The sequence below is a fragment of the Meles meles genome, chromosome 1, assembly GCF_922984935.1.
Source record: "Meles meles chromosome 1, mMelMel3.1 paternal haplotype, whole genome shotgun sequence".
Classification (NCBI taxonomy): Eukaryota; Metazoa; Chordata; class Mammalia; order Carnivora; family Mustelidae; genus Meles; species Meles meles.
The window spans coordinates 205489387-205507995 of record NC_060066.1 but is presented as its reverse complement, the minus strand read 5'-3'; the positions used below and the strand labels follow the sequence as shown (position 1 = coordinate 205507995).

At 42.9% G+C, this 18609-nt stretch overlaps 1 protein-coding gene across 1 annotated transcript in view; it reads right to left on the bottom strand.

Annotated features, from left to right (window-relative positions):
* FBXO42 (F-box protein 42) overlaps positions 1 to 18609 on the bottom strand; it is a 108203-nt gene that overhangs the window by 25528 nt on the left and 64066 nt on the right. The window contains exon 4 of the mRNA XM_046019468.1: positions 11335 to 11469. Within this exon, the coding sequence (XP_045875424.1) occupies positions 11335 to 11469 (135 nt within the window). The remainder of the gene's footprint in view (positions 1 to 11334; positions 11470 to 18609) is intronic.

Below are 18609 nucleotides of genomic sequence, written 5' to 3'. Positions count from 1 at the left end.
TCACTCAGGACACAAAGTAAAATCAATAAATCTATACAGCCATGGAGATACACAGGGAGAAGGCATCATGCAAAATGAAGTTTACTGTGCTCACAACACAACAAGAGCTGCCGGGGGGAGGGGAGGTTATGTGGAGACCTGAGAAAAACAGAAACACTAGATGGTTTGAGAATTTTACTGCACAGGAAACCCCAAAGCAACCAAGAACTGCTTGTCAAGATGATAGGTAGACAGGATAACAGTGCACAAATATGAAAGCCGAGAGGTTTTTTTTTTTAAGATTTTATTTACTTATTTAAGAGAGAGAGAGAGAGGCGCACAAGCAGAGGGAGAGGGACAAGCAGACTCCCCACTGAGCAGGGAGCCCGACGTGGGACCCGATCCCATGATCCTAAGATCATGACCCAAGAAAAGCAGATGCTTAACTGACTGAGCCATCCACCCACCCTTAATGGCCTGTTTCTAGGACAGAGAGCAGAAGCTTGGAGTGTATTTGAAAGGCATGTGTGTCCTCTTGTTATATGGTCCAATATTTATTAGTTGATAAGATTCCACCTCTCCCATCTCCACACAGCTGGCATTCTCAGAACATACCTGCATATAATGGTAATTTAGAATAATGTATAAAGTGTTTAGATGCAAAACAATGTTAAAAAGCAGACTCTAATGCCTATGATTAAGTACACAAATACATTATTATTTTTAAAAATTCCACATTCAGCTATTTCAATGTCAACACTGACACCTGGGACCTAAACTGAGGAAAGGACTGTGTGATCTTTTCCAGAACAGACTCTTCTGGTTAGCTGTTTTGGTTATACGTGGTGCCAGGTTATCAGTCCCACACTCCCTTATTTGTTTTGACATTTCTTGGACATGTTACCACAGGCTCAGGAAAGGGCAGCAGAGAACCTAAGACTAAGCTTTTCTACCAGACACAGGACAGCAAAACATCTGTGGACTCAAGAGCCCGATCTGCATCATTTTTAAGGTATCATTTACACAGTAAGAGAAACAATGATACTTTGCACAGTTATTTCTAGACAGTTCCAGAACTTTCCAGCTTGTAAGGATATTGTGGCCTTCCCACAGACATCTGATATGACCAACACTCTTTTTTTTTGCTGCCCAACTCCAAAAGTAAACTAGCTTTTCTGTTGGATTACTCAGTGATTTTGGAAGATGTGATTATTCGTTTAGGGAACAGTCCTAATAAAACAAATTTCCAGTAGAGCTTTTGGCTCGAAGTAGCTGGAAAGATCTGGATGTGCAAGTTCATAATAAAATAGATGTCGACTTCAGCATTCTGCTCCCCACCAAAAAGTCTTAAAAAGTCTTACTGATATTTAAAAACTCCCTAAGGGGTGCCTGGGTGGCTCAGTCAGTTAAGCATCTGCCTTCAGCTCAGGTCATGATCTCAGGGTCCATGGGTCGAACCCCACATTAGGCTCCCTGCTCAGCAGAGAGCCTGCTTCTCCCTCTCCCTCTGCCTGCCGCTCTGTCTACCTGTGCTCTCTCTGTATCTGTCAAATAAATAAAAATCTTAAAAAAAATAAAATAAAAACTCCCTAAGCTGTGAAAAATTTTTTCAAATGACACACCCTATGCTCATTATCCTTTCCTGACTCTGATGATAGACATAACACCAGATAGCTTAGTTATTCACCCCCCCCCCCCCAATTCAAAGGAAGATCAAGAACCAAGGGCAACTACAAATAGAGGGAATCACAGGAAAAGAAAGAAAAATAAACTAGAAAAAACAGCTTTTTTAAAGTAGGTTCCATGCCCAGTGTGGAGTCCAACAGGGGCCTGAACTCACAACCCTGAGATCAAGACCTGAGCTGAGATCAAGAGTTAGACATGTAACAAACTGAGCCACCCAGCACCCTGAAAAAATAATTTTAAAGAAAGGGCAAAAAAAGGAGAAAAATTTTACTATAGAAAAATCTAAGACACACTATCTCAGCCAAGTGATCAAATTATCAAAAGCAATAAAACATGTTCATAGTATGTTCTCTTCACAGCATATGATGAGAAGGATGCTTTACTTCTGTGGTGTTCCTCCTCCTCCTAACCCCGTACTTCTAATCTAACCATAAGAAAAACCTCAGACAAACCCAAACCAAATGACAGTCCACAAAGTATCCGACAGTACTCCTCAAAACTGTGAAAATCATCAAACAAGGAAAGCCTGAGAAACTGTCATAGCCACGAGGAATGTAAGAAGACATTAAGATTAAATGTAATGTATCCTGAGACAGGATCTTGGAAAAGATAAAAGTTTTAAAAAAACAGATAATATGAAATAAATTATACAGAAAATGAAACTACTCACAGAATGACAGAGCAGAAAGAACACAGACTTTAGAGACAAAATCTTGAGTTTCTTTTTCTTTCTTTTTTTTTTTTTTAAATCTTGGGTTTCAATCACTGCTCCATCATTCATTGGCTGTGTGATCTTAGGTAAATTACTAGGTGATTCTCTGAGCTTCAGCTTCCTCATCTTTAAAATGGGGATAAGGGTGCCAACCTAACTGGGTTGGTTTGAAGCTTAGATAGTATGTTTAAAGAATTTGAGACACCAACACTCCACCCCCAAAGCCCTCTCACGAATGTCCATACACATTTCCTCAGACAGCAGGCCACTCCTGACTAACCAGGGTAAAAGGCAGCCCTTTTTACAAAGCGGCAGTGACGAGAGCACAGAGCGCCCATCCTTCCTTAACGGTCAGGGAGTACAGCTCTGCACATTACACACTCACCTAACAGACTGTGATAGCAAAGTCAGGTCACAGACTGCACAGTAAGAAAGCCACAAGATTCCGTAGGGATCCAGGATTTCCAAATTTAGCTAGGTTTAGAATCAACTGGGACATGTTCTGTTTTTTTCAAAAAGATCCACCACTCTATCCCCAACTCCTTCAGATAAGGTGAGTCTGATACGAGGTTGAGCAATATATTATTTTTATTATTTTTAGTGGACTTGGATAAAAGTGATCTGCTATGGGATTTTTTTTTAATTTTTCTTTTTTTTTTTTTGAAGGTTTTATTTATTTATTTGACAGACAGATCACAAGTAGGCAGAGAGGCAGGCAGAGAAAGAGTGGGGAGGAAGCAGGCTCCCTGCTGAGCAGAGAGCCCGATGCGGGGGCTCAATCTCAGGACCCCGAGATCATGACCTGAGCTGAAGGCAGAGGATTTAACCCACTGAGCCACCCAGGTGCCCTGCTATGGGATTTTTAGAAACAGGGATCCTGTCTCTTCTTTTCACAGAGAAGGAAATCAAGGCCCAAAGAATGCAGAAGTGATTAAGGATTAAGTTCAGAGGCAAGTGGCTCAGGAGTGGCAAGGCCAAGACCAGAACATGGCTTGGGCTCAGTTGTGTATCTCTGCCCTGTTTTCTAAAACAAAGGTCCCAAACCATAAGCTGTCACTTGAAACTTCATGTGTGACTGACAGGGAAAAAAATGAAAGCAAAAGCATTTATTGGGCAAGAAGATTCTATGGGGAGAATGTAGCAGAAAAATCTACTGTGCTCCAGGACTAGTTAACAGACATGACAGTCTGAGCTTTAAATTTTCCCCTAACATTTACCAACTCTCCTACTGGTGGAAAATTCGAATACCGAAATTTGTTCCCATTTTGTAAATGGGTGTTGGCTAATGTTTAAGAAGTTTTGAAAATCAGAACCCTCCGATTTTAAGTGTAAAAATGTATGCTTGAAAATCTCTACTGTGATTTGAAGTAACCAAAAGAGGCTGTGACTGATGGTGTTATTATATATTAAACAGATGCCAAAATTAGCCCCAGTCTGATTAAAGGGTATTGTAGAAACAGTTTAAACCTTAGTCTTTTGAAGAACCTATCCCAAGAACTGTGCAGTTACTTTGGGAATCAAACACAGGCTGATTAAGAATTAAGGTGTTCCCTTAATACAACACCAGAAGGTGGAACATTCAACTTCCTAGAACCTTCTGGCAAAGACTACAATGTAGACAATTGTACATTCATAATCACCTGCCAGGATTTCCAAAGGCTTCTGTTCTGTCCCACCCTCAGTCATTTTATCGGAGTGATAAAGCAATCAGTAATAACTTCCACCAGTTCCCACATCTATCCCTCCGCCAGCATCTGTACTCACGTAACCCTTCCTATTCCTTTGGATAAATGGTCAATGCTCCCACCCACAATCAACTCCCCTGCCTTTCTCACCACTGGAAGACACAGCTCTAACAATCCTTTCTCTCCATCCACACCCATTCCTCCCTCTAGATCACTCCCATCAGCATGAATTTGCTATACAATCTGTCATCTTAAAAATAAACCTCTTGGGAGGGAGGTGGGGGGTTGGGTGAGGCTGGTGGTAGGTATTAAGGAGGGCACGTATTGGACGGAGCACTGGGTGTGGTGCATAAACAATGAATTTTGGAACACTGAAAAAAATTAAACTAAAAAAGTAAATAAATCTTTCAATTCTACATTCTCCTCCACTTAGCATCTTGTTTCTCTGCTCTCTTTTATAACAAAACTTCAAAAACTGTAATGCACTGTTTATACTTCCTGTCTTCAATTTCTCTCTTCCCATTGTCTTGAAACCTTTCCAAATATGCTTTCATCCTTATCGTTCATCAGAAATACTCTTTATTGAATTTAAGGACAATTCTCATTGAAAATACTCTATACTGGGGCGCCTCGGTGGCTCAGTGGGTTAAAGCCTCTGTCTTCAGCTCAGATCATGATCCCAGGATCCTGGGATAGAGCCCTGCATTGGGCTATCAAGCCCCACATCGGGCTCTCTGCTGGGCAGGGAGCCTGCTTCCTCCTCTCTCTGCCTGCCTCTGCCTACTTGTGATCTCTGTCAAATAAATAAATAAAATATTTTTTTAAAATACTCTATACTAACTTTAAGGACAGTTCTAAGTCCTCAAATGACTTGATCTCTTTGCTGTGCAGGACCTAGCTGATTATCTTTCTCCTGAAAACACTTCCAAGTATGGCGACTTCTAAGATGCCATGTTCTTCTGGTTTTTCCTCACCTCCTCGGGTGTTCTTTTTCTAGTTTTTTTGCTGTTTCCCCTCTTCTCGTTGATCTCCAAATACTGCTATGTCCCAGACTTACCCTCCTCTACTATCCTCACTCACTCCTCTGGCAATCTCACCCAACCTCATGGTTTTAAATCTATCCATATGCTAATAACTTCCATGCTATCTCCCAGAACTCCAGACACATCTCCACTTGGAGGTCCAAATGTGTGTTTCAACGTTGTATGTTTCAAACTGAATTTCTCACAACTCCTGCACTTTACCAACCTTGACCACCCACAGTCTTACCCGCCTCAATTAATGGCAATGCCATTCCTTTAAATGCCCGAGCTAAAAATCACTAGGGCCATCCTTGACGTCTCTTTCATACTTCACATTCAAATCCTGTTGGCTGTGTCCAATCCATTCAGTTCTTAACTTCCTGACAACACCGTAGTCCATGTCACCATCATTTCTCGTCTAGATTATTGCTACCACTTCTTAGCTGGCCTCCTCACTGCCACACTTGTCTTCTTACACAGGCTTCTCAGAACCCCAAACGACCAGTCACTTCACTCAAAAAAATGTGAAAAACTCCCTACAACAGCCAAGAAGCCATATATGTATGACACATTCCCCTCCATTATTTGCCCAACTCCTTCTGCTAGGATAGTCTCCTTTCTTTACGCGGCGCTAGCCACACTGATTTCTCATTATCCATGGACTATGGAAAGCACACTCCCACCTCTGGACCTTTGCATTGGCTCTTCTCTCTGTTTGTAATGTTGTTTCCTTAGATATCCACTCACTTCACTTCTTTTACCCACTGAAGTCTTCGTTTTAATGTTGCCTCCTCCGTGAGGTCTACCCTGGGCACTCCAGCTGTAGTTCCCTATCCCTGACCCCCTTAACATGCGATCATTTCCCTTCAGTAGCTTAATCATGTTCTAACATACTGTATTACATTGTCATTTATTCATTATTTTTTATTTTATTTATTTATATTTATCCATCTATCTATTTATTTAGTTAAATGGGACCCAGGCTTGGGGATTTTTTTCTTTTTAAGATTTTATTTATTTACTTGACAGACAGAGATCACAGGTAGGAAGAGAGGCAGGCAGAGAGACAGAGAAGGAAGCAGGCTCCCCACGAGCGGAGAGCCCAATGTGGGGCTCGATCCCAGGACCCTGGGATCACGACTGAAGGCAGAGGCTTTAACCCACTGAGCCAACCAGGCATCCCTATTTATTATTTTTTAAAAAGATTTTATTTATTTGAGAGAGAGCGAGTGCATGCAACCATAAGCAGGGGGAGTAGCAGTGGGAGAGGCACAAGCAGCCTCCCCGCTGAGCACAGAGCCTGACAAAGGGCTCAGTCCCAGGATCCCAAGATCATGACCTGAACCAAAGTCAGACACTCAACCGACTGAGCCACCCAGGTGTACAACAGTATTTGTCCTTTTGTTTTATTTTTATATTTTTGGGCAGACAGAGATCACAAGTAGGCAGAGAGGCAGGCGGGGGGGAGGTGCGGGCGGAGGAAGCAGGCTCCCCACTGAGCAGAGAGCCCAATGTGGGGCTCAATCCCAGGACCCTGGCCTCATGACCAGAGCCAAAGGCAGAGGCTTTAACCCACTGAGTCACCCAGGTGCCCCTATTTGTCCTTTTAAGTATCTGTCTTCTCTCATTTGGATTTGATCTCCATTAGGAGTTGGATTTTTGTCTGTTTTATTCATTCCTGTATCCCCAGCATCTGAAACAATACCAGACACAAGGTAGGAAATTCATAAATATTTGCTGCCAGAACAAATGAATGATGAGAGTAGAATTAACCAAACAAAAGGAAGGGCTATGGCATCATTTAAGGGAAGGCAGACACTCTATTTTAAATGTCAAATTCTCACAACTAATTATGGGATGCCACCACTTAAAAGTATAAAGAAATCAAAACTTAAACTTCCAAACATTTATTTTATTTTTAAAGACTTTATTTATTTATTTGACAGAGAGAGATAAGTAAGAGATAAGTAGACAGAGAGGCAGGCAGAGAGAGAGGGGGAAGCAGGCTCCCTGCTGAGCAGAGAGCCCAATGCAGAGCTTGATTCCAGGACCCTAAGACCATGACCTGAGCCAAAGGCAGAGGCCTAACCTGCTGTGCTTCCCAGGCACCCCTCTTCCAAACATTTATTTTCCATTTTAACAAACAGGCCCACTGTCTACCTAGCTGCCAAACCTGAAACCTAAATCAGCCTTGACTGACCCTCTCACCCTCCCGCAGTCAAACCATCAAGAAGTCCTATCGATTCTATCATAAAATTTTAGCTCGAATTCATCTGTCACCCTTTTTCGCTACTACTAGGACTCTAGTCCAAGTCATCACCGCCTCTCATTCATACCACTGTGATGGCCTCCTGGCTGGTCTCTGTTGTGTTCTCATGGCCTCAATCTATTTCCTAAACAGCAGCAAAAGTGTTCTTTAAGATATAAATTGGATCATAATATTCCTCTGTTTAAAATTTCAAAATCTCCCAGACCTTGGGGTATGAATGAATTGGCTCCTGTGTACATCTCAACTCCATCTCCACCACTCTACTCCTTGCTCATCATGCTACATCCACAGAGGTCTGCTTTCAGGTCCTGCAATACATTCCATTCTTTGCTGTCCTGGGGTCTTTGCACATGCTGGTCTCACTCGCTCCACTCTTTATCCTTCAAATCAGCAAAGAATGTTGCCTCCTGTTTAAAGTAGCTCTTCCCCTCTTATTCTATCTCATTCCCTGCTCTCTTCATACTTTCTATCTGTTTTTGTTTCTCCCCTAATACAATATAAGCTTCATGAGAGGAGGGCTGCAGTAACAGCTGTAAAGGGAGGAGGAGGTACTTCACGGAAACATCTGAGAAGTACTGGCTATAGGTAGGTTTCGCTCAGCTCTTTCTTTCTTCCTTCCTTCCTTTTCTTTTTTTTTTTTAAGATTTTATTTGTTTATTTGAGAGAGAGAGAGCGAGAGAGAGAAAGAAAGCAGGGAGGAGAGGGAAAAGCAGCTCCCCACTGGCCAGGGAGCCTGACACTGGGCTTGATCCCAGGACCCTGGGATCATGACCTGAGCCAAAGGCAGATGATTAACCGACTAGGCCACCCAGGCGCCTCTATTTGTTTATTTTTGTTTGGTTGTGTTTTTTTTTTTTTTAAAGATTTTATTTATTTATTTGACAGAGAAAGATCACAAGTAGACAGAGGGGCTAGAACTCACCACCCTGGGATCAAGAGTCACATGTTCTACCAACTGAGCCAGCCACGCCCCCCGAAGTCTCACTCAGCCGTGTGATTGGCATTCTAACACTGGTTACTACCACACTCCCTTGAGATGGAGCACTTCTATCATTTCAAAAGGAATTAACAATAAGGACTCAGGGGCAAGTCACATTAATTCTAATGGCTACGGCCTGAACTGTATCCTGTCAAAATTCGTATGTTGAAGCTTAACACCAGTGTGGGGGCCTTTGGAGATAGAACCTTTGGGAAATACCCAAAGGTTGAGGCCTTTATACTGGGACTAATGCTCTTATAAAGAAGATGCGGCACCAGAACACTATCCCCGCCAGGTGAGGACAGAGCAAGAAGGCAGTCTGAAAGCCAGGAAGACAGCCCTCACCAGCACCCTGACTTGGACTCCAGCCTCTGGAACTATGAGAGATAAAGTTGTGTTGTTTATGCCCCTAGTCTATAGTATGTTGCTATGGCAGCCTGAGCGGGTTAGGACACCACCAAAAGGCCCCAGTCTCATCTGCAGGATCAACAAATGAACAAGGAAAAAGATGCCTGATGCAGGAGCACTCTCTGGAAAGACTCTGCTCCAAAATGAGACCGCCCCCTCCTGCTCATGGGATGCTCTTCTCTGCACCACTACACTAGCCGAGACTGAACCCTGTTCAGGCTACTGCTTTGAATACTCACTGCTTACAAATGCTCACACGTGAGAAGCCTTCACAGCTGACACCAAAGGGTGGCAGGCACCCTCCCTTCAGCCACCTTCCAACCTACCCACCCCCTGTGCACTAAAATGGGTGAGTCAGACACACCAAGGCATATATCAACAACTGTGTTTTGTTCAGAAAGACTCACTGATGTTTCAGTTAGGAAGTAATCTGGTTGGAACTCATGACAGCAGGCAGAAACATTTCCTCAGGCAATCTTCCCATGGGATTTCTGCCTGGAGGAAAATCTCACAGGATTCTTTAAAAACTATTGCTTGTTTGTTTGTTTAAAAAGTAGACATTTCAAATAGCTGTTTTCCCCCCTTTAAAACTAGGCTTTAATTGTAGATTAGAGTGAAGTGGCCAGGAGATTCTTTGAGATACTTTGTTAGAAAATTAAACCTTCAGGAGTTTCTATGTTTTATAAAAGGAAAGAGTCGAACGTTGTATTTTATTTTTTTGAAATTTTTTATTTGAGAGAGAGCGCATGCACTGCACAAGAGTGGGGGAGAGAGAGGGGAAGAGACAGAATCTCAAGGAGACGCCCCACTAAGCATGGAGCCTAATATGGGGCTCAATCTCATGACCCCGAGATCATGACCTGAGCCGAATGCTCAACCAACAGAGCCACCCAGGCGCCCCTAACATTGTATTTTTAAAGTCAGTTATTTCTCTGATACTTCTACCTTGGGGATTTCAAAACACAGCCTTAGTGGTTTTAAAAAAAAGTCCCATGTCTGCCTTACAGGGAGAAATAAGGGATACTAAGCACAGCAGTTAGCAATAGGCCATGAAGGTCCCACAGTCTGGAGCTCCATATCAAAGTATCAAAGGCATAAAGCTTGATTACAAAACAGAGAAAGATGGTATTAGTATTCTGTGATTAGAATAATCAAAGCTGCTCTGAAATGGGACCTAGACACCAAGTACAGTGGCAACAGAATGCTTGAGCAGAAGAGCTCTGCTACATTTCTGAATCCGTGATTCCAAATATTAATCAATACTGCACAAAGTGCAACAGGGGACAGAGGGCTAGAAAAGGAAACCCTCACACAATTCTGAGGGCCCTAAAATAGTACAAACTTTCAAAATTTTTAAAAGATTAACACCTAGTCATCTTTCTAATGATTTTAATAGAGAATTTCACCTATACACACGCCAGCTCCACTCGTGAATACCCACCGTCAGTAGGCTCCTGCCTCCTATGTTTGCCTACTGCAGGGGAAGGAACAGGAGCTTACAGCTTTGGGGGAGCAAAATGTAGCCTTATCTCATAAAAAGGTTTTAAGTCCCTGGCCTACACAGTCATAGTAGTCATCACAGAAAAAAAGGGAAGCATAAACTAGCCTTCCCAACCCTCTATAAGATAGAACCGTCTAGTCCTACTCTGTATTCATCCAGAGAGATGCGGTCGCCCGAACACAGATACATGGTGAACTGGCTGTTATGGCAGGAAATGAAACTCAGGTCTCTTCACTCTTAGCTCAGGGCACTTTTTACTACACCAAGTCACTTCCCAATCAAAGCAGTAAATCAAGACCTAAATAAGTAAAGAATCTGCTCAAGGAAAACCTCAGTCTCCTTAGTCCTGGAGTGAATTCCGACCTTGAAAAGCCAAATGAGTGTCTGGGGAAAGCTTGCCAACAAACCTTGTAGTGTGCTTGATGCTCAGTGGACTCTATTTCTCCATCACCCCAGCTCCCTCCATCTTGTGGATATGCCTTTTCAAACTGTCCTGCCTCAAGTGTGCAAAAACAAATCCCCCACCCGTCTCAAGAAAGGTGAGGTCAAAAAGGAGAAAACAACTGCTTTTTGCTAGAACTGTGGCACAGTAGGGCTGTGCAGGAATGTACCTACTCAAGAATCTTCCCACACTCCTGGGTTGTTGAGAGAAACCAGCAGAGGCATGTTCCATACACTCCCCAAATATCTGAGCTGGCGACAACAAAAGATACTCATTCAGAGCTCTCAGCCCTGGGACAACAGCTTCTGTCAGTCAGCTGTAGTTCTCACGATGCTGTGTGTCTGCTCTGACTTCAACTTCATACCAAAAAGCGTATCACACCAGTGCAAGCACTTTAGAAAACCACACAAACGAATTCACACAGTAGCCCAGCAATCCTGGCAGTGCACCAGTACTCAGGATAAAGCTTTTTTAAAAATTTTTTATTTCAAAGACCTTATACAAACACATTACTTTAGGCATTTACACAGCAGATGTTACAAAGGACCTGGGGCCCCAGCACCAGAGACCAACACCAAAACAGCCAGAAAGAATTACCATGCACAGGGAGTTACCTGGTGAGAGAACAAAGATCCGCGTTTTCTTTCTTACCTGAAGCCAAAGGTCGGATCCACTCTTTGCTATTTAGGTCAAGTCTCCAGAGGTCATTGAAGGCAGCATTGCAGCTGCTCTGGGTACAGCCTCCGAACACATACATAGACTGATTAGCATCGTAATAGCATGCACCTAGAAAGAAAACAATAAATGCATAGCTGGTGTTTAACTCTGAAGCCCCTCTAACAGTGGAATTACAGCCCATATCATTCAAAATCAATTTCACATGTTCTGCAACTCTTTGTCAGGTGCCATCTTTATATAACCAGCCTCTTATCTTCAGATTGGTTAATGTCATATTACTCTTTTTTTGTTTTTCTTTAAAGGTTGTATTTATTCATTTGACAGAGAGAGAGAGAAAGCATGTGAACAACCAGGGGGTAGGGGCAGAGAGAGAGGAGGAAGCAGGCTCCCCGCTGAGCAGAGAGCCCAACACGGGGCTCGATCCCAGGACCCCAGGGTCATGACCTGAGCCAAAGGCAGAAGCTTAACCAACTGAGCCACCCAGGCACCCCTCACATTACTCTTTAAAATAAGGCCCAGAGAGGGGCACCTGGCTGACTCAGTCGGAGAAGCACACAACTCTTGATCGCAGGGTCATGAGTTTGGGCCCCACGCTGGGTGTAGAGATTACAAAAAATAATAAACTTAAAAAATATATATGTGTGTGTGTATATATATATATATAATAAAAGAAGGCCCAGAGAATAGCTATGGAAATGTTATTTCTGAGCACACTAAGCAAACTGACAATGTTGTCATTAAATAAGAGTATCATTCCAGCAAGAGCACACAGAATTCAGATTAAGAGCGCTCAATGAGTCAAATTTCAGTACAGCTGCATAATTAATCTAAATCTACATCATTATGCTCTAGGGCTAGGCAGAGTCAGAGATTCTATCAAGAAGTAACCTCCCCACCACTACCAAGAAGTAAAATCCTATGAAAGTCCACTGCTCATACTCCAGATTATTAAGAACTGCAAATAACAAAGGACAGAGTTTAGCTGACCTCAGACAGAATGCGTAACTGCCAGAGCCACATTTCCATGTCCACGAACGGAGCTGAACCTCAGTATCTTGGTCTTCTCCTATCTGTCTTCAACTAGCCACTCGAACAAACGCGGTAGGAATTTTCAACTGAACCACCTGGTGCCAGGCACAAAAGAACATTCTTTTCCTCCTGGTAACCCATACTTACAGAACAGAAATTAGCAATGTCCTATGGTTTCTGAACCTTAATTTGTGTCCACTGTAAGAATCTTTAATAAGACAAATCCATAAGAGAGTCAAAGGCTCATTTACATCTCACCGTTCTTCAAAGACCAATTCTTGGCAGCTGTTTCCTTCATATAGCAAAAGAGCACAGTGCCTTTATTTTTCAAAGAGCTAGCCCACATTCTTCTCCTTCTCTATTTGGATTGAAACCCCAGCCAACAGCTGGGCCCCATGAGGTCCTTGCCACATGTATTTTAATCCCATACTAAAATAAGGCAATCGGCATTTTCCTGCTTCTCTTTGAGCGAACAAAGGTTTCTGGAAGAGGAAGGCACAGCCCAAACTCTGCAAACCTAGCAGGCCTGAAAGGACAAGTTTCACACACACTGTATTCTCAATGCCTATCAGTTAATTAGCAACGAAGCTTGGAGAGGAAGGGAGTCAATTCAGGCAGCTATGTTTAGAACTCAGATATAATGGAATGAGAAAATAGCCATCAATAATACACTCAAAAATTTTAAGCATCCTACTAAACTTTTGTTTATTGTCTATTTTTATTTAAGACACCTACATGTTGGTATGGGTAGGGGTGGGGAGACCTGACGAGTTCAATAGGCCTTTTAGAAAAGATTAAGAATTTAAGCAAATACCAGTGCTCAAGCAGTCATTTCCCTTTTACCAGCGTTCTCCACCCAAACAGCACATTTTCTTTTAGAACATCCAGACCACTGGAATGTGCAATACAAAAGTTAAGAGTTCACAGTACAGTATGAATAGTCTGCTAAGAAGTAATATTAAGAATGTTCATTCTAATTATTAAATCTCTTCAAATTTTCTAAATTTTTTTTTAAGATTTTATTTATTTATTTGACAGAGATCACAAGTGGGCAGAGAGGCAGGCAGAGAGGGAAGGGGAAGAGGCTCCCTGCTGATCAGGGAGCCCGATGTGGGGCTCGATCCCAGGACCCTGAGATCATGACCTGAGCCAAAAGCAGAGGCTTTAACCCACTGAGCCACCCAGGCGCCTGTCTAAAATGGTTTGATGGCTCCATGAACAACTATTCCAAGACATCTATTTCCAGTTAATATCTAATAATCCCTACTCAAGGGCAAGTCAAATATTCACATGAACACACAGCAAGCAAGTTCTTCAGCACCCAGCACAACTGCCAACTGCGGTATAATCCTCTCCAGACCAAGGTCTTCCAGTTGTTTCGTATTTTCCATGATGCCTGGGAGTCACTCAAGAAATTTCACTGAACTCCAACCTTTGCACATTCAGATGTTAAATTCTCTTTTGTTTTCCACTTGTTTCCAGGGAAAGGTCCTGAGGCATTTATCCCATGCTTAAAGAGCTATGCTGTCAAGTGTCTCACATCTACAAGCTAGGACATATTTGATAAGGCCTGTAATTATGTAACTATAGAACAAGCAAGGCTGCTTATCCAGTCTGGGCCTGCTAGCTACTGCACCGGCACTACTAGCATGGGTAGGAAATGACCCAACCCTATGTGCAGCCTAAACCTAAACACTAAAAGCATGAGGCTAGGGACTCTAAGAGATCCCTCCATCAACCTGAAAAGGACATTCACCGTTAGTCAAGACTTCATGATTGGTCATGTGCACAATCACCAAATAGGAAAACTGGCTTCATTTTTGTCCCAGGCTTCTAAACAGGAAAGAAGCTCTACTGCTCCATCTTTGTGACACTTAATTTCACAGAATTCAATAGATTTCAACTCTGAACCAAATGTTAGGAAAGGTGCATGGATGTCTAAGACCTGGAACCTGCTTGTCCTCCAGGAGACAACCACCTGTGGAGCAGACACCTTCAACACCCCATCACTCTGCAGTTTAAGATATATATTTACAAGTGGTTTCCTTGATAACATTTCCAGCGATGCTGTGGCATAAACAGAATTTGTTATATACATTTTACAGATGAGAAAACTGTGAGTTAGAAGAACTAACGAAGGGCACCTGGCTGGCTCAATCAAGGGAGTGTGTGACTCTTGATCACGAGTTCGAGCCCTATGTTGGGGTATAGAGATTACTTAAAAATAAAGAAAATTGGGGGTGCCTGGGTGGCTCAGTCAGTTAAGCAGCTGCCTTTAGCTCAGGTCACGATCCCAGAGTCCTGGGACTGAGTCCTGCATTGGCTCCCTGCTCTGCAGGGAGTCTGCTTCTCCCCCTGCCCCTTCTCCCCCCAGCCCCTGCTGCTGCATGCGCTCTCTCTCACAAATAAATAAAATTTTTTAAAAATAAAAATAAATTTTAAAAATTTGTTAAAGGGGTGCCTGGGTGGCTCAGTTGATTAAGCCTCTGTCTTCGGCTCAGGTCATGATCCCAGGGTCCTGGGATAAAGCTCCACATCAGCCTCTCTGCTCAGTAGGGAGCCCGCTTCTCCCTCTGCTTGCAGCTCTGCCTGCTTGTGCTCCCTCCCTCTCTCTCTGTCAAATAAATAAAATCTTGTTAAAAAAAATTTGCTAAATAAAAATTTAAAATAAGAGCCAAGGAACTTGCTTCTCAAGTTTAAAGTTCTTCTATCACGGGTGCCTGGGTGGCTCAATCACTGGGCGTCTGCCTTTGGCTCAGGTCATGGTCCCGGTCAGGGTCCTGGGATCGGTCCCACATCGGGCTCCCTGCTTGGTGGGAGGCATACTTCTCCTTCTCCCACTTGTGTCCCCCGTGCTTGTGCTCCCTCTGTTGCTGTCTCTGTCAAATAAATAAAATCTTTAAAAAAAAAAGTTCTTCTTTCGTATACAGCCTCTCTGACAATTATGGTGATAGATAAATGGTAATAAACATACAGAAAAGGAAGGAAGAATGTTTTAGGGGTGTACAAGTAGATGAAGAAAAGAGCTTAATCTCCATGCAGGAAATATGAGAGGAGTTTATGAAGAACATGGCTTTTGGCTTTATCTCTGAGATGGGTGTTAGAGGATAGAACATTTTCAGGCCATTAACAAGGGACAAACAAGGCCAGGGATGAAAAAGGAATAGGAGGGAAAGGGAGAAGGCAACGGGAGCATCCAAACAAGGCCATGATGTAGGAAATTTGTTTTTTAAAGATTTTATTTATTTATTTGACACAGAGTGAGAGAGAAAGAGATCATAAGTAGGCGGAGAGGCAGGCAGATAGAGAGGGGGAAGTAGGCTCCCCTCTGAGCAGAGAGCCTGATGCAGGGCTCGATCCCAGGACCCTGAGATCATGACCTGAACCAAAGGCACAGGCTTAACCCACTGAGACACCCAAGCACCCCTGACATAGGAAATTTAAGACATAACGAGGAGCCTCGTGTGGGTGCAGCCTGGCTGTGTGAGGATGTGGCAGAGATTCGGGCTGAAAGAGTATACTGGGGACTTGAAAGTCCAGGGGAGTGGAAACTTCTGCACGCAGTGTAGAAGGCTGAGGTTTCTTGGCAGAGAAGAGGTTTCAGACTTGCAGCGGATCCGGACAGGGGCTCCTGTCATTTTAGGCAGGTCCATTTTCTTTGTGTAAGAGCATCCCATTCACCACAGAACAGACAGCATCCTGGTCCTTGTTACTAAATGCATGCAGTGCTCTCCAGTCAAGCCAATGAGCAATGAATGACTTTACATACTTCCAAATGCCCTAGGAGGCGACACTGTCCCCAGTTTCAGAGATGGGGGCCAGAAGTGTCCAGTGCAGGTTTAGATGAAGTGAGAGAAAAAGAAGACCATTTAGAAAAGATTTAGGAAAGATGGAATGATTAGCTCATAAAAATGAGTAATGGGAAAAATAAGAAAAGATATAAGAGAGATTGCAGAAATGGATGGAATCAGTAAGATTTGACTTTTGTTGCTGAAGGAAAGAGAAGAAGTGAGGATAAATCCAAGAATTCCAAAGTGTGTAACCAAGAGAATGATAATGCCATTAACTAAACTATGGAGAGCAGAATATCTGGGGGAACTACTAAGTGCTGGCAAGATAGGAAACATCTGTGTATCTCTGTGGCAATATGAGCAAAGACCTGGAAATGCAGACCTTGAGCTCAACATGAGTCAAGAATAAGAAATAAAATTGGGCTCTGGGGAGAAACACAAAGTAGGAAGAGGAAGGAGCTAAGGAAAGACACTGAAGGAATTCCTGGTTTTTAACCTATCCTGAAAAATACCGATTTCCCATGTCACAGTCGTCTTCAGTCTGCCAGTTAGCACGTAGAGAGAAAGGTAACAATGAGAGATGCGCTCAGAGGAAATGAGACACAGACCCCTTTTTAAAAAAATCTATGGCACATTTTCTTGGCTTTCAAGTGAAGATATGAAAAACTTTTAAGGTTAAAAACATATATCAAAACCCACCAACCTCTGAATTTCTGTGAGCTTACTCACTGTACTTTTCCTTTCCATTTCCCCTTCAAATAACGATCTCTACTTTGTGATGACACTCTTTCCAAAGCTGTTAACAGAAAAATATTTCTTTCTTCTCTCATTAGAAAGCTGAACTGTTGCTATGATAATTATCCTCCTCTGAATACTAACCAGTTTGGTTTCTACTTTACCCAGATTCGCTCCATTTCCCTCACCTAGGATTCTAAAACTACTTGCTTCAAAAAATAATCTGAAAACAGTCTATAAAAACCCCATCTCCACTTCTTAGTCCAAATATCTGTAGGTAACTTAAGTTAACCCCCGTCTTGAATAATAAATACTGGACCTAACATGGATTCTTCTGTAATTTCATTAACTATTTCTGTCAAGAATTCATTTAGAGTCTATATGCCTGAAAACATTCAAGACCCTTTCAAAACTATGTTTGAGGAAATAAAATTGAGGAGGAGGGGGAGAAGAGCAGGAGGATGAAGAGGAAGTAATAATAGTAGTACTAGTCGTTGGGTTTGGGGTAATTTTCAGTAGTTGCTGTTAATGGCCCTTTCACTATGTTGACACCTGCACGGTGGTCCACAAGCAATGCTAGGCAGAAGTGCTGCAGCCTGGGCACGACTCAAGGCAGGGTCATCAAAATAAACAAAACCAGTTCTGACTCCGCAGACCCCTGAAAGGATCTCACAGATGCCCTCCTCCCCGAGAAGCCCAGGAATCACACTTTGAGATCCACTGTCTTGGGGGGTTTACAAACAGGACAAGTAAAAATAGCTCAAGAAAACTGAAAACACAGGAATAGTTTGGCCTATTCCTTTGATCTATTTAGACCCAGTTCAAAGACAATAAATTATAATTATGGACTGAACTCCCTCTGGATATGAGTACCACATACAGTCTGGGGCAGCCAGCATCCAAGATGGCCTCCGACAGTCCTCACTTCCTGGTATTTATACTGCTGGTCAATCTCTGTGTGACCATAAGAACTGAGCAGAAAAGTCAGTATTCACTTCAGAGATGAGGTTGGAAAAGACCATGGCTTCTGTCTTGGTGTCTGTGTCTCTCTCTCAGTTCATTTTGTGGGAAGCCAGCTGCCAAGTAATTAGCAGCTCTACACAGAGGTCCAAGTCCCAAAGAACGGAAGCCTGGTGTCATCAGTTACTTGAGTGAGCTTGGCAGCAGATCCCCTGGGCCCCAGTCAAGCCTTTAGGTGACTACAGCCCTGGGGGACAGACTGACTGCAACCTCATCAGAGACCCTGAGCCAGAAGCTCTCAGCTAAAGCACTCCCAAATTCCGACCCTCAGGAACTCTGTAAGATAAGAAACGTAGTGGGGCGTCTGGGTGGCTCAGTGGGTTAAAGCCTCTGCCTTCGGCTAGGGTCGTGGTCCCGGCGTCCTGGGATTGAGCCCTGCGTTGGGCTCTCTGCTCAGCAGGAGCCTGCTTCCCTTCCTCTCTCTCTGCCTGCCTCTCTGACTACCTGAGATCTCTGTCTGTCAAATAAATAAATAAAATCTTAAAAAAAAAAAACATTTTAAGCTGCTAAGTTTTGTGGTAATTTTTATGCAACATGAATAACCAATAAACCTCTCCTTCCCCTGAAGAGTTCAAAAAAATATACACTGACAATGATGAGAACTGAGTGATATACAGAATTGTGAAATAACTACACTGAAGACCTGACACTAATTAACTATACTGGAATTAAA